General features: G+C 37.7%; 1 protein-coding gene across 1 annotated transcript in view; it reads left to right on the top strand.

The window, feature by feature from the left end:
- Positions 1–14,978, top strand: part of ZFYVE9 (zinc finger FYVE-type containing 9) — a 185,690-nt gene that overhangs the window by 127,498 nt on the left and 43,214 nt on the right. The window contains exons 11-12 of the mRNA XM_060140064.1: positions 12,665–12,889; positions 14,768–14,850. Of these exons, the coding sequence (XP_059996047.1) occupies positions 12,665–12,889; positions 14,768–14,850 (308 nt within the window). The remainder of the gene's footprint in view (positions 1–12,664; positions 12,890–14,767; positions 14,851–14,978) is intronic.

The following is a 14,978-nucleotide window of genomic DNA, read 5'->3' as shown; positions in this document are numbered from 1 at the left end:
TTATTTATAATCTGATCTTTATGATTTCTTTCCTTCTGCTAACTTTGGGGTGTTTTTGTTCTTCTTTCTCTAATTGCTTTAGGTGTAAGGTTAGGTTGTTTATTTGAGATGTTCCTTGTTTCTTGAGATAGGATTGTATTGCTATAAACTTCCCTCTTAGAACTGCTTTTGCTGCATCCCATAAGTTTTGGGTCGTCGTGTTTTCATTGTCATTTGTTTCTAGGTATTTTTTGATTTTCTCTTTTATTTCTTCACTCATCTCTGGGTTATTTAATAGCATATTGTTTAGCCTCCATTTGTTTGTATTTTTTACAGTTTTTTTCCTGTAATTGATATCTAGTCTCATAACATTGTGGTCGGAAAAGATACTTGATACGATTTCAGTTTTCTTAAATTTACTGAGGCTTGATTTGTGTCCCAAGATATTATCTATCCTGGAGAATGTTCCATGTGCACATGAGAAGAAAGTGTATTCTGTTGGTTTTGGATGGAATGTCCTATAAATATCAATTAATTGCATCTGGTCTAATGTGTCATTTAAAACTTGTGTTTCCTTATATATTTTCATTTTGGATGGTCTGTCCATTGGTGAAAGTGGGGTGTTAAAGTCCCCTACTATGATTGTGTTACTGTCGATTTCCCCTTTTATGGCTGTTAGCATTTGCCTTATGTATTGAGGTGCTCCTATGTTGGGTGCATAAATATTTACAATTGTTATATCTTCTTCTTGGATTGATCCCTTGATCATTATGTCTCATTTGTCTCTTGTAATAGTCTTTATTTTAAAGTCCATTTTGTCTGATATGAGTATTACTACTCCAACTTTTTGTTGATTTCCATTTGCATGGAATATCTTTTTCTGTCCCCTCACTTTCAGTCTGTATGTGTCCCTAGTTCTGAAGTGGGTCTCTTGTAGACAGCATATATATGGGTCTTGTTTTTGTGTCCATTCAGCCAGTCTGTGTCTTTTGGTTGGAGCATTTCATCCATTTACATTTAAGGTAATTATCAATATGTATGTTCCTATTACCATTTTCTTAATTGTTTTTGGTTTGTTATTGTAGGTCTTTTCCTTCTATTGTGTTTCCTTCCTAGAGAAATTCCTTTAGCATTTGTTGTAAAGGTGGTTTGGTGGTGCTGAATTCTGTTAGCTTTTGCTTGTTTGTAAAGGTTTTAATTTTTCCATCGAAGCTGAATGAGATCCTTGCTGGGTAGAGTGATCTTGGTTGTAGGTTTTTCCCTTTCATCACTTTAAATATGTCCTGCCACTCCGTTCTGGCTTGCAGAGTTTCTGGTGAAAGAGCAGCTGTTAACCTTATGGGGATTCCCTTGTGTGTTATTTGTTGCTTTTCCCTTGCTGCTTTTAATATTTTTTCTTTGTATTTAATTTTTGATAGTTTGATTAATATGTGTCTTGGTGTGTTTCTCCTTGGATTTATCCTGTATGGGACTCTCTCCGCTTCTTGGACTTGATTATTTCCTTTCTCATGTTAGGGAAGTTTTCAAATATAATCTCTTGAAATATTTTCTCAGACCCTTTCTCTTCTTTTTCTGGGACCTCTATAATTCAAATGTTGGTGCTTTTAATGTTGTCCCAGATGTCTCTGACACTGTCCTCAATTCTTTTCATTCTGTTTTCTTTATTCTGCTCTGCAGCAGTTATTTCCAGTATTCTATCTTCCAGATCACTTATCCGTTCTTTTGCCTCAGTGATTCTGCTATTGAATCCTTCTAGAGTGGTTTTAATTTCATTTATTGTGTTATTCATCATCGTTTCTTTGCTCTTTATTTCTTCTAGGTACTTGTTAAACATTTCTTGTATTTTCTCCATTCTGTTTCCTAGATTTTGGATCATCTTTACTGTCATTACTCTGAATTCTTTTTCAGGTAGACTCCCTATTTCCTTTTCATTTGTTTGGTCTGGTGGGTTTTTACCTCGCTCCTTCATCTGCTGCATATTTCTCTGTCTTCTCATTATGTTTAACTTACTGTGTTTGGGGTCTCCTTTTCGCAGGCTGCAGGTTCATAGTTCCTGTTATTTTTGGTGTCTTCCCCCAGTGTGTGAGGTTGGTTCAGTGGCTTGTGTAGGCTTCCTGGTGAGGGGGACTGGTGCCTGTGTTCTGGTGGGTAGGGTGGATCTTGTCCTTCTGGTTGGCAGGGCTGCATCCAGTGGTGTGTTTTGGGGCATCTGTGAACTTAGTATGACTTTAGGCAGCCTCTCTGCTAATGGGTGGTGTTGTATTCCTGTCTTGCTAGTTGTTTGACATGGGGCATCCAGCACTGGAGCTTGCTGGCCATTGGGTGGAGCTCTGTCTTAGTGTTGAGATGGAGATCTCTGGGAGAGCTCTTGCCAATTGATATTACTTCAGGCCGGGAGGTCTCTGGTGGTCCAGTGTCCTGGACTCAGCTCTCCCACCTTGGAGGCTCAGGCCCAGCATCTGCCCAGAGCACCAAGACCCTGCCAGCCACATGGCTTGGAAGAAAAGGAAGAAAAGAAAATGAACAGATAAAACCCCAAAACAAATGTTAAAAGCAAAACAAAACAGACAAAATCATAGAAAGTAACATACACATGCACACTCACAAAAGGAGAAAAAAGGAAAAAAAAAAGGAAACAAACCAATAAACAAACCCACCAATGATAACAAGCACTAAAAACTAAACTAAGATAAACATAAAATCAAAAACAAGTCAGATGCAGAAAGCAAATCCCAAGTCAGCAGTTGCTCCCAAAGTCCACCACCTCAATTTTGGGAACATTCATTGTCTCTTCAGGTGTTCCACAGCTGCAGGGTTTATCAAGTTGATTGTGGGGATTTAATCCACTGGTCCTGAGGCTGCACGGAGAAATTTCCCTTACTCTTCCGTGTTCACACAGCTCCTGGGGTTCAGCTTTGGTTTTGACCCTGTCTCTGCACATAGGCCACCCTCAGGCATCTATCTGTTCCCCACCCAGACAGGATGGGGTTAAAGCAGTGGCTGATTAGGGCTCTCTTGCTCACTCAGGCTGGGGAGAGGGAGGGGTATGGTAGTCATAGTTGGAATGTGGGATGAGCCTGCGGCAGCAGAGGCTGACATGACCTTGCAACAGCGTGAAGTGCACCATGTGTTCTCCCAGGGAAGTTGTCCCTGGATCACAGGACTGTGGCAGTGGCATGCTGCACAGGCTCCTGGGAGGGGTGTGGGAAGTGACCTGCAGTTGCACACAGGATTCTTGGTGGCAGCAGAGGCAGCGTTAGCATTCCATGCCCGTCTCTGGGGTCTGAAATGATAGCCGTGGCTCATGCCCATCTCTGAAGCTCACTTAAGTGGTGCTCTGCCATCTGTGGGCATATGGAGCAGGAAGCCCCTCTCCTTGCACACCCCGAAACAATGGTCTTTGGCCTCTCCAGCAGGTGAAGACTTTTTCCTGGCCTCCCTCCCAGCTAGCTGTGGCACTAACTAGCCCCCCTTCAGGGTGTCTTCACACAGCCAGCACCAGTCCTCTCCCTGTGGTCTGATCTCCAAAGCCCAAGCCTCAGCTTCCAGCCCCTACCCGCTCTGGTGGGTGAGCAGACAAGCAGTCTCAGGCTGCTGAGTGCTGGTTGGCACCGATCCTCTGTGTGGGAATCTCTCCGCTTTGCCCTCTGCATCCCTATTGCTACACTCTCCTCCATGGCTCCAAAGCTTCCCCCCCGCCCACCCGCCATCCCTGCCAGTGAAGGGACTTCCTAGTGTGTGGAAACTTTTCCTCCTTCACAGCTCCCTCCCAGAGGTTTAGGTCCCATCCCTATTCTTTTGTCTCTATTTATTCTTTTTTCTTTTGCCCTATCCAGGTACGTGGGGATTTTGTTGCCTTTTGGGAAGTCTGAGGTTTTTTCCCAGTGTTCAGTAGGTGTTCTGTAGGAGTTGTTCCACATGTAGATGTATTTTTGATGTATTTGTGGGGAGGAAGGTGATCTCCACATCTTACTCCTGCATCTTGAAGGTCTCCTCCTCCGTGTTTTACTCTCATGTTTTGCAAACAGACATTCAGAACATGAATTTGAATGAATTGTTATCTATCAGATTATTTTTTTGGAGTTAATCTCTGGTTATTTCCCTCTCCTACTCAAAAACCTTTATTGGCTTTGTGTTGCCTTTAGAATAAACTGTGTACTCTGATATTCAGTGCTCTACATAATCTGATCCTATATTTCCAGTCTCATTTCCCACTAGTAGTCTCCCCATACTTACAGTGAAGCCAAACTAAACAGTTCTTGGTTTGTTGTATACTTTGATGATTTCCTCCTTCTTTACCTGTGATCCTGATGCCCCCCCCCCCACACCATGCTATTTCCCGAAACCCCAACTATCTATATCCTATCAGTTCTCTTAAGTCGTATCAATGACCACTTTCTCCATGAGTTCTCCCCTGATGATCTTCCCAGATAGAAGCAATTTCTTCTTCTGAATGCATTTAATTATCTTTAAAAACTATTTGGTATGTAGAAAAGTGTATAAGCATATATATATTAGTAATTGTTCAAGTTATAAAGCCTAATAACTAAATAACCACCCACAAACAAAATACCCAATTTGGGAGATAAAAATGACTAATCCACTGAAACTTTCCTTTTTCTTTCCTGATTACATCTTCCTTCCAGACTTCCCATCCTCAACCCCTAGGGTAACCATTGTATTTAATCTTGTGTTATACTTTTCTTGCTTTTTTTTTTTTTTTTTTTTTTTACGGTACGCGGGCCTCTCACTGCTGTGGCCTCTCCCGTTGTGGAGCACAGGCTCCGGATGCGCAGGCTCAGCGACCATGGCTCACGGGCCCAGCCGCTCCGCGGCATGTGGGATCCTCCCGGACCAGGGCACAAACCCGCGTCCCCTGCATCAGCAGGCAGACTCTCAACCACTGCGCCACCAGGGAAGCCCCCTTTTCTTGCTTTTTAAAAATAATTTTATCACAAATGTTTGCATCTCTAAGGATTATATTACTTCGTATGTTTGTGAACTTTATACATATGTGATCACACTGTACACATTTTATGTGCTTTGTTTTTTTCACTCTACCATATGTTTCTGTCATTCATTCATGCCTCTAGTTCATTCATTTTCAGGCTACTGTTTTATATGAACTACATAAATTTACCACAGTTTATTCTCTTTATGATGAACAGTTTGCTCTTCTTACTAGTTTACTGTTTTTCAGATATGTTCTTTAAATTTTTTTGTACATGTATACTTATAAGTTTATAAAGTATGGATTTCTTCAACTTTATTAGATGATGTTAAATTATTTCCCAGAGAGGTTTTCCAGTTTTTATCTATCTGTCCCCATCTTCAGTGTATAAGAGTTGCCAACATTTGATATTATGAGAGTTTTAATTTTTGCCAGTCTGGTGGATATAAAACGGTGTCTCATTTCGAATTGCATTTCACTAACTATTATGTTCATATATTTATAAGCCATGTACATTTTGTATTCTGTGACAAATATGTCCCTGTTTATGTCTTTTACTCATGTTTCTATTATGTTAGCATTTTCTTTGGGATTCCTTTAATTTTTTCAACATAAACACTCAATTATGACCTTTTTCTGACAGAGTTAAGTTATTCAGTATGTATTAGCTTTCTATTACTATATTTCTAAGCCACAAACTTAGTGGCTTGAAACAACATAAATTATTATCTCATAGTTTCCATAGGTAAGGAGTCCAGGCACAGCTTAGCTGAATCTTCGGCTCAGGGTGCCTCAAGGTGTCAGCCATGCTGGCCTTCTCATTTGGAGCCCAAGTTCCTCAGGTTGTTGGCAGAATTCACTTTCTTACAAATCCCTGCTTTCTTTTAGCTGTTGGTTGGGGAGTACTCTCGGCTCCTAGAGGCTGTCTGCAGTTCCTTGCCTCATGGCTCCGTAGATGGTTTACAACATGGATGTTTCCTTTCTTTCAGGTCATCAGGAGTGTGTCTCTGCTTTGGTTCTCTGACCTCTAGACCTAGATTTAAAGACCTTATGTCAGGCCCAGTCTGATAATCTCCCTGTTGATGAACTCAAAGTTTGTTAATTAGTAACCTAATCATGGGAATGACGCCCATCATATTCATAGGTGTTTTCCCCATGCAAGGGGAGGGAATTAAACAAGGCATGTACACCAGGAAGCAGACAGAATTCTGCCTCAGAGCGTTTCTGTCCTCCCAAACGTGACACAGACCTAAGCATACTTCACTCGTTTAATATCTTTACCATTCTTACTATTGTTGTGGTTGGTTTTAGCTTTTGTAAAAGAAAAAATAATTGTTTTTACTTAATTCAATTATATTCAGTTTTTAATATCAGTATAAAAATCAATATCAATTCAATCAAAATTATTAAGTTTGCCACTATATTTTCTCTATATCTGCTATTTTAGTATCCCATATTTCCATTAGGACTTGCTTTTCTTATTGAAATACATCTTTTCATTAGTTCTCTTGGTGAGGGCCTATGGTTGTTAAACTCCATTAGTCCTTGTATGTTTGAAATATTTTGCCATCACTCTTGAATAATTAGTTGGCTACAAAATTCTAGGTTAACAGATTTTTTTCCCTTCCTCTCTTCCTTCTTTCTCTCATTCCTTCATTTCTTCCTTTAACCTCCCCTTAGCAAGTACTTTGAAGGTATTACTTCCTTGTCTTTTGGCATCTCCTGCAGTCTAGTTTTTTTTTTTTCTTTTTTAACAAGTAGTTATTTGTCTTTTCTCTTTGGCTTTTAGGATTTTCTCTTTATCCTTGATTATCTGTAAGTCCACTGTTAAAGTTCTCTGTGAGTTTTTGTTAGGTTTATGACATGTAATTTATATCTAATAATATGTGCCTTTTCAGACATATATTACTGTATATAAATATACATATTCAGTTCAGTGAGTCTAGACAAACAGATACAGTCAGGTAACAACCACCAATATCAAGATATATAATGTTTTCATCATCTCTAAACCTTGCCTCATGTCCCTTTGTATTTAATCCCCTCCCCTTACCCTCTGTCCCTGGCAACTATTGATTTGATTTCTGTCCCTCTAGTTTTGCATTTTCCAGAAGGTTATATAAATGGAATCTCACTGTTATGTTTGGCTTATTTCACTTAACGCAGTGCTTTTGAGATTCATCCATATGGTTGAATGGATGTCTGTACCACAATTTGTTTATCCATTCACCTGCAATGTATGAAAAGTTCCAATTGTTCTGGATCCTTGCCACCACTTGATACTCCTTTAAAAAAAAAAAAAGCCTTTCTAATGAGTGTTTAGTGGTATCTCTTTGTGGTTTTAATATGCATTTCCTTCATAACTAATGATATTGAGCGTCTTTTCATATGCTTATTTGCCATCTGTAGCTCTTTTTTTGCCCATTTAAAAATTGGGTTGTTTTCTTAATGAGTTATTGGTACTTCATAAATTTTGGATACAAGTCTTTTATCAGATAGTGCGTTTTGTAGATATTATATTCCAGTCTATGACTTATGTTTTTCATTTTCTTAACTATCTTTCAAAGAGTAGAAGCTTTAATATTTGATAGAAGTCCAATTTATCAGTTTTTCTTTTATAGTTTATCTTCAGTTTCCTAAAAAATCTGCCTTAACCCAAGGTCACAAAAATTTTCACCTGTATTTTTCTGGAAGTTGTATAGTTATAGCTTTTACATATAGATCTATGATTAATTTGGAGTTAATTTTTGTACAAGGAATGAGGTAAGGCTTGAAGTTTTGTTCTCGAAGTTTTGTTTTGGGAATTTTTTTGTGCATTTTGTTTTTGATTTTTTCCTGCTTATAGATAGATATTCAATTGTTCCAGGGCCATTTGTTAAAGACTATACTTTTGCCATTGAATTACCTTGGTCCTGTTTTTGAATGTTATTTTACCTTATATGCATAGGTTTCTTTCTGGACTCTATTCCATGGGTCTATTATGTATACACATATGTGGATTTATTTTTATTTTTACTACTGAGTACTAAAAGTGTACTTTTGATCTGAAAACATTTCTTTCTTTACTTTGGAAAATTCTTAATTATTATCTCTTTCAATGTTACTACTCTTTTATTCCCAATGTTGTCTATTTTTGGAAACCTTTTTTTGATGTTGGGGCCTCTGAAATCAGTCTTCAATATCTCTTAACTGCTCTTTTGTATAATTTTTCTCTTTGCTTTTTTGTGCTGGAACCTGGGTACATTGTTCAGTGAATTCTTCCAGTTTAATATTTCTTTCTTCAAGAAGATTATTAATTTAAGAGAAATGTTAATGTGAATTGATTAATATTTAATAATTATAATAATTATATGATTATTAAGGATATAATAAGGTTTACACTGTTACTGATTTTCAACTTTTAGATTTAACTTCAGAACAAAGCAAGAAGACAATTATAAGCACAGAACATAAATATTAACCTTGTAGGTTAGATCATTTCTACATTTGAAAACAGCTTTTTGTTCCCTTTAAATTATTCAGAATTTTACATTTGCAGACTTGTTTATCGTCTCTCAACTATTTCTTGGGTGTCCTAAATCTAATCCTTATGAATTGAGAGCACATTTGTGTAGCCTAGTAACATGGTGATGAATATGATGGCACAATTAAAGCTGCCTTAAACCTTCCATTGTCTTCCCACTGCAATTAGAATAAACTCCATTTTATAAAGGTCCTATATGATCTAGTCCTTAAAGGTCTCTTTGACCTTATCTCTTAATAGTCCTCAGTTTGCTTTAGCTACATTGATCATCTTTGTGACTTTTGAACCTGTCATACTCATTTCCAATTCATGATTTTTGAATTTACTCCTGCCCGACCTGGAGTGCTGTTCTTTTCAGAGCTTTACTGGCTGATTTCTTCTCTTCATTTAGGTTTGTTCTCAAATGTTTCTTTCTCTGAGGATTTTCCCTGACTCTCACGGCTAAAGAAGTATTCTCTCCCCTGCCCCCGTCAATTATTCACATTACCTTCCTTGTTGTATTTTCTTCAAAACATTTATCACTAACTTTACTAACTGAAATAGTTTGTTTGTCTTCCTTCATTAGGATATAAGCTCTATGAGGGCAAGAGTTTTATCTGTCTGGGTCAACTCTATATACCAACCTTTAGAACAAATGGTCTGGCACGTTGGAGAGGCTTAATTTAAAAACTGTGAGTTGGGGAGTAAATCAGTTGGGGTGATGTCACTAGCAAGCTTTTTATGTCATTTGGCGGAAAAGCACCTGGAGGAAAGGAGTCCTGAGAGAACACTTCTATTAATAAAAATGCTGTGCTTATTATTCCTGACTTCCTGTTCCCAGTGGGACTTGGAGACAAGAGAAAATACTATTTAGATCAGCTTAAGAGTGTTTCTGAGACCCAGTGTGTCTCTGGTCCCTGAGAAAGAAATACCATGGGTCACTCAAGCAGGTCACTTGGGAAGTTTCTATAATTTCAGATCTTTGAAAGATCTTTTTCTTTTTATTATCTCTTTTAGTCACCTACTCTCATTCTGCAGTCTTCCTTATTTTTTCCTTTAAATTGTAGCCACCTGGGTTAACCCAGATGCACTTTTGATTAGTTTAAATTTCTTTCTTATCCTATATAGATTTATCAAGAGGCAATGTAAACTTTAAGGCACTATATTACTGATTTGTATGGTGTTAATTGCATTCAACTTCTTTGAATTTTATTTTTATTAATGTGTAATATACTAATAAAATTATAGGCCACAAACACAATGAAGTTTGATCTTTCATTTTGAAAATCTACTTATTTATTTATCTGTTTACCTACCTATTTATTTATTTTGGCTGCACTGGGTCTTGGTTGTGGCACACGGGATCTTTTATTTGCTGGCATGTAGACTTCTTAGCTGTGGCACGTGGACTCTTAGTTGCGACACACAGACTTCTTAATTGCGGCATGCGAACTCTTAGTTGCGGCATGCATGTGGGATCTAGTTCCCTGTCCAGGGATGGAACCCGGGCCCCCTGAATTGGGAGCACGGAGTCTTACCCACTGGACCACCAGGGAAGTCCCTGATCTTTCATTTTTTTAATGTGAAAGTTTATCTCAGCCTAAGAATTAACTTAGACAAAAATGTATTTAGAATATTTTTAAGCTAATTTTTGTACTTAAAGTGTACTTTTGATCTGAAAACACATTTCTTTCTTTAATTTGGAAAGTTCTTAGTTATTCTCTCTTTGAGTATTACTTCTCTTTCACTCCCAACATTGCTTTCTTTTGGAGTTCTTTTTAATGTTGGAGCCCCAGTTTAAGTCTTCAAATGAAAGCTTTTTTTGGTCAAATTCTCATACCCAGTATTTTATTTTAGTTGATAGCTATACCCATGGAATGTTACTTATTTTTAGATGAGGTGATAAATGGCAATCTAAACTAAATTATTCATTAGAATTGATAGAGATCTATCCATTTTTTTTTTCAATTTTTAAGAAAGTAAATGCTTAAATAATAGAAGATATATTTTATAATGTAAAGGGACATAATGAAGAATCTGAGTGTGATTGGGTAGGGAGGAGGGTTTTTAGGTGGTAGAAGCAGAAAAGTTATTAGTATCTGTGGAACAATAACCAGTAATAGATTCCAGTCTCTTATAGGGAGATCCCAAAGGAATAATGAATGAATGCTTTGAGTACCAAGCTTAACACAGTTTTCACCTCTGAGCTATATTCACTAGGGCATTCTTGTGAGAGATAAACATTCTGCTGTCATTAGAGCTTTAGAGGACTCCTGTGGTGTAGTCTCCATTGTGGAGGGAAAAAAATCTTCTCTTTTGTTTCCCATTCTCTCCCCACACCCCAACTCAAGTGAAAAGATGAAAATTTATAAAAACCTTACTCTAAAATCTTTGATAAAGCAAAGAAAGTTGTATAATGTTTGGTTGATCATTCATTATATGTAATATTTGCATTATAAAAGTAATAGTTAACATTTTTTGAGAACAAACTGTGCAAGGTGCTGCTTGTCATTTTACATATATTCTATCATTTATTCACATCAGGTCTGAAACTTAGTATAATCTTCCCTTGTTGTCATAGATGTTGAGGCTTAAGTCAAGTAACTTGTCCCCAATCTCATAATAGTAAATGATGGGACTAGTGTTCAAACCCATGTCTCTGAGACTCCAAAATCTGATTTTTTTCAAAATAACGTACTACTTCCTTGATATGGGGATTATTTTGGGTTTTTTTGTTGTTTTTTTTGTTTTTTTTTGTTTTGCGGTACGCGGGCCTCTCACTGTTGTGGCCTCTCCCGTTGCGGAGCACAGGCTCCGGACGCACAGGCTCAGCGACCATGGCTCACGGGCCCAGCCGCTCTGCGGCACATGGGATCTTCCCGGACCGGGGCACGAACCTGTGTCCCCTGCATCGGCAGGTGGACTCCCAACCACTGCGCCACCAGGGAAGCCCTATTTTGTTTTTATAGATCTGGCCCAGCAGCTTAAATGTAAAGCCAGATTTGGGGGTTTTTCCCCCGTAGGTTCTCATTTATTTTTAAATTTAATTTAATTAATTTATTTATTTTTTGGCTGTGCCAAGTGGCATGCAGGATCCTAGTTCCCCAACCAGGGATCAAACCCAGGCCCCCTGCATTGGGAGCGTGGAGTCTTAACTACTGGACCGCCAGGGAGGTCCCCCAGATTTTGTTAATCCTGGGGCAAGGGTACTGCCCCTAAATGTATTTGGCCGATGATGATGTGCAGGTGAACATGGCTTTCAGTCATAAAGTTTCTGGTTTTGTGGGGAAGTCTTCCCTTCACTTGTGTTCCCTACTGTCAGCGTAGCTTCCACTTCACTCAAGGATTCTATGTTCCATCATTGAACTGTTCTGCAAATAGACTCTATTTTTCAAGGAAAGTAAGCATTTAACTTCTCTGATGGCGATTTCTGTATTTGCTGTTCTTTCTTTCAGAGGCATCAAAGGAAGCTTGCACATGTCTAGTGAACAAATCTGCTGTTACATTATTGAACAGCTCTTGTCATGAAGTTCTTTTGTAGTTCTAAACTGAGGAGAATGTCTCCTTAATGAAGGGTGATTTGTTGCTGTTTCATTCAGAAAATTTGAATTAGAAAGTGCTTAGTTAAGAGCATTTGCAACTAAAAAACAAAAAACCTGCCTAATATGAATTTAAATAAACCCTAAGTTGTTTATGTTTCATATTTGTCTCAACCAAAAATAGAATAAATCCTGTCTGTTTTACTACTTTCTCCATAAATTTTCTTCCCTTAATATCTCATGTATATAGTTGTACTTAATGTCTTAATTCATTATGTTCATGAATTGAATTTATTTACTCAATGGGATTGTAAGCTCTGTGAGAACAGGTACCTAATCTTAACATTTTTTTGGTGACATTTGAGGCAATAATTTTTATACTGAGACCTCTAAAGTAATTCATACAGTAAGTTTAATCTAAAGGAAGGCATCAATATTTTTGGCTTTTAGCCAGACAAACTAGAATGTGATAATACAAGGTATTTTATGCTCACCAGAAGCCCTGATAAAATTGGAAAACAAGTGTTCATTTAATAAATGCCATTTATTTAAAAACAACTTTATAAATATGTGTCTTTCATAGTGAAAGGTTGGGAATTATTGTTTGGTAGTGTCTGGCCCAGTGCTGATAATAATGATTATTAAAAATATGATTGATTTATTGATGGTAATTAATGAACTTTTTTGTTTTAGGGAATGTTGTAGGCAACTTGGGACATTCCTTCTTCAGTCAAAGTTTCCTTGGCAGTAAAGAACATGGCGGATTCTTATATGTGACATCTACTTACCAGTCACTGCAAGACCTAGTACTCCCAACCCCACCTTACTTGTTTGGGATTCTCATCCAGAAATGGGAAACTCCTTGGGCTAAAGTGTTTCCCATCCGACTAATGTTGAGACTTGGAGCCGAATATCGACGTAAGTATAAAATACCCTCTTCTAAGCATTATGACCAAGACGTAATGACTAAACAGACTTGAGATATTCAGAGAGCCCCATGGTGATAAAATTAAACGGAAGTATTCTTTTGGAATAGCTAAGCTAAATTTGGCCAGTGTCTCTACTTATTTTGGCTATAATGGGAAGAACTCAAAATAACATTATTGCCTTGTAAAATTACTGGTTTTATAGGTTAATTGATAGATACATGATCATCTTCAGAAAAAATGAATATCAACTTAACAAGTAACTTTATTTTTTATAGTATCTGTATATGGTAAGTATATTTTTTGTCACTTGGTTAGAAAATAGTTATGACAAATTATATTTTATATAATGTAACAGATACTGGAAGCTAGTGGTATAGAGATCACTCTCAGCTGGTAAAGTAAGCAACAAAAGAGCCTCCTTGCCCTTGGCCATAGCAGTGCAACTAAGCTGTGATTGTTTTTAAAGATATTAAGGCCTAAATGCAAGCTTTATTTTATTTTATTTTGTTATTATTTTATTTATTTATTTATTTTTGGCTGTGTTGTCTTTAGTTGCGGCACGCGGGATCTTTCTTTGCAGCACACGGGCTTCTCTCTAGTTGTGGCGAGCAGGCTCCAGAGTGCGTGGGCTCAGTAGTTGTGGCACATGGGCTCCAGAGCGTGTGGGCTCTGTAGTTGAGGCATGCAGGCTCAGTACTTGCAGCACGTGGGCTTAGTTGCCCTGAAGCATGTGGGATCTTAGTTCTCTGACCAGGGATCGAACCTGTATCCCCTGTATTGGAAGGCAGATTTTTAACCACTGGACCACCAGGGAAGTCCCATGCAAGCTTTATTTTAAACTTTATATCTTTTCCTAATCAACGTTGCCCTGGTCTAGGAATCAGACCACTTGAATAACGTTCTTAACTCTGCCATTTACTAGCTCTGTAACTTTGGGTGAAGTCATTCAAGTTGTCTGATTGTCAGTTTCCTTTGCAACTGGAGATAATAATACTTGCCTTTTTTATATTGCATGGTATTATTAAGAGGATCAAATGAGATCATTAAAAATTATTTTATCAAACATAAAACAGTGTATTATATGTTTTCAGCAGGTCACCTTCAGTCTTTCACTTATTTATTCATTCATTCAACAAGAATTTAATAAAGGCCTACCATGTGTAATAAATCCGGAATTCAGAAATGGCTGAGACGTGGTTATAGGCTCTTGGGAACTTTTGTAAGGAAGACGTAGAAATCATGATTATAGTAGTATATTATGTCAAAACACATGTTCAAAGTTAACAGAGTTCTTTGGGAGTTCAAAGATGGGCTCTAACTTCACCAAGAATGAAGGACCAAGGTACCTCTGGACTGAACTGTGAAAGAAGCATATGAATCAGCTAAATGAAGTAGGGAAAGGAAAGGATTGTGTGCAGAGGAAAAACATTTGTATTTTCCTGTGTTGTACAGGCAGTTGAAACCGTAAAGTTCGAGGAGTGAGCCAGCTAATAGGATCACCTGGTGTTTGGCTTGTCTAAGGAGGGTTCTGAGTCAGAAATGTGTAAGAGTGAACTCTTTTAGACTTCCTGAGCACAGAGGAATCAGGAGATACTTGTTTCCTAGAATATATTAATCCAGTTTGGAAAAGAGTGCTTCTTAAGACATGTAGTTCATTTTTGAAACAGCTGCATCAAAAGACTGGTGTGGTTTGTAGAAGGCTCCAAATTTGTCTGTGATGCTGTTATGGTAAATACTTTCTGAGCCCTAAATTTTATGCTCTAATGAGTCATTACAATTATATTTTGAGAACTCTATGAAACGTGATGTCTCTTTTACCAAAATTTTAAGCTGCCAAACTTAGTCTGATCATTTCTCATTTCCATAGTTTATCCTTGCCCACTGTTCAGTGTCAGATTTCGGAAGCCATTGTTTGGAGAGACGGGGCATACCATCATGAATCTTCTTGCAGTAAGTTGGGAATTTTTATTTTCTTTTTCCTTACTGGGGTTTGCATGAGAAGGAAGAGAAGGATTTTATTATTTTGTTAATACCCTGCTGCTTCACGTAGGTGAAGAGTTACTATAGGAAAAGAACAG

Source organism: Lagenorhynchus albirostris, chromosome 2 (genome assembly GCF_949774975.1).
Source record: "Lagenorhynchus albirostris chromosome 2, mLagAlb1.1, whole genome shotgun sequence".
Lineage (NCBI taxonomy): Eukaryota > Metazoa > Chordata > Mammalia > Artiodactyla > Delphinidae > Lagenorhynchus > Lagenorhynchus albirostris.
This window is presented reverse-complemented; position numbering and strand designations above follow the sequence as displayed.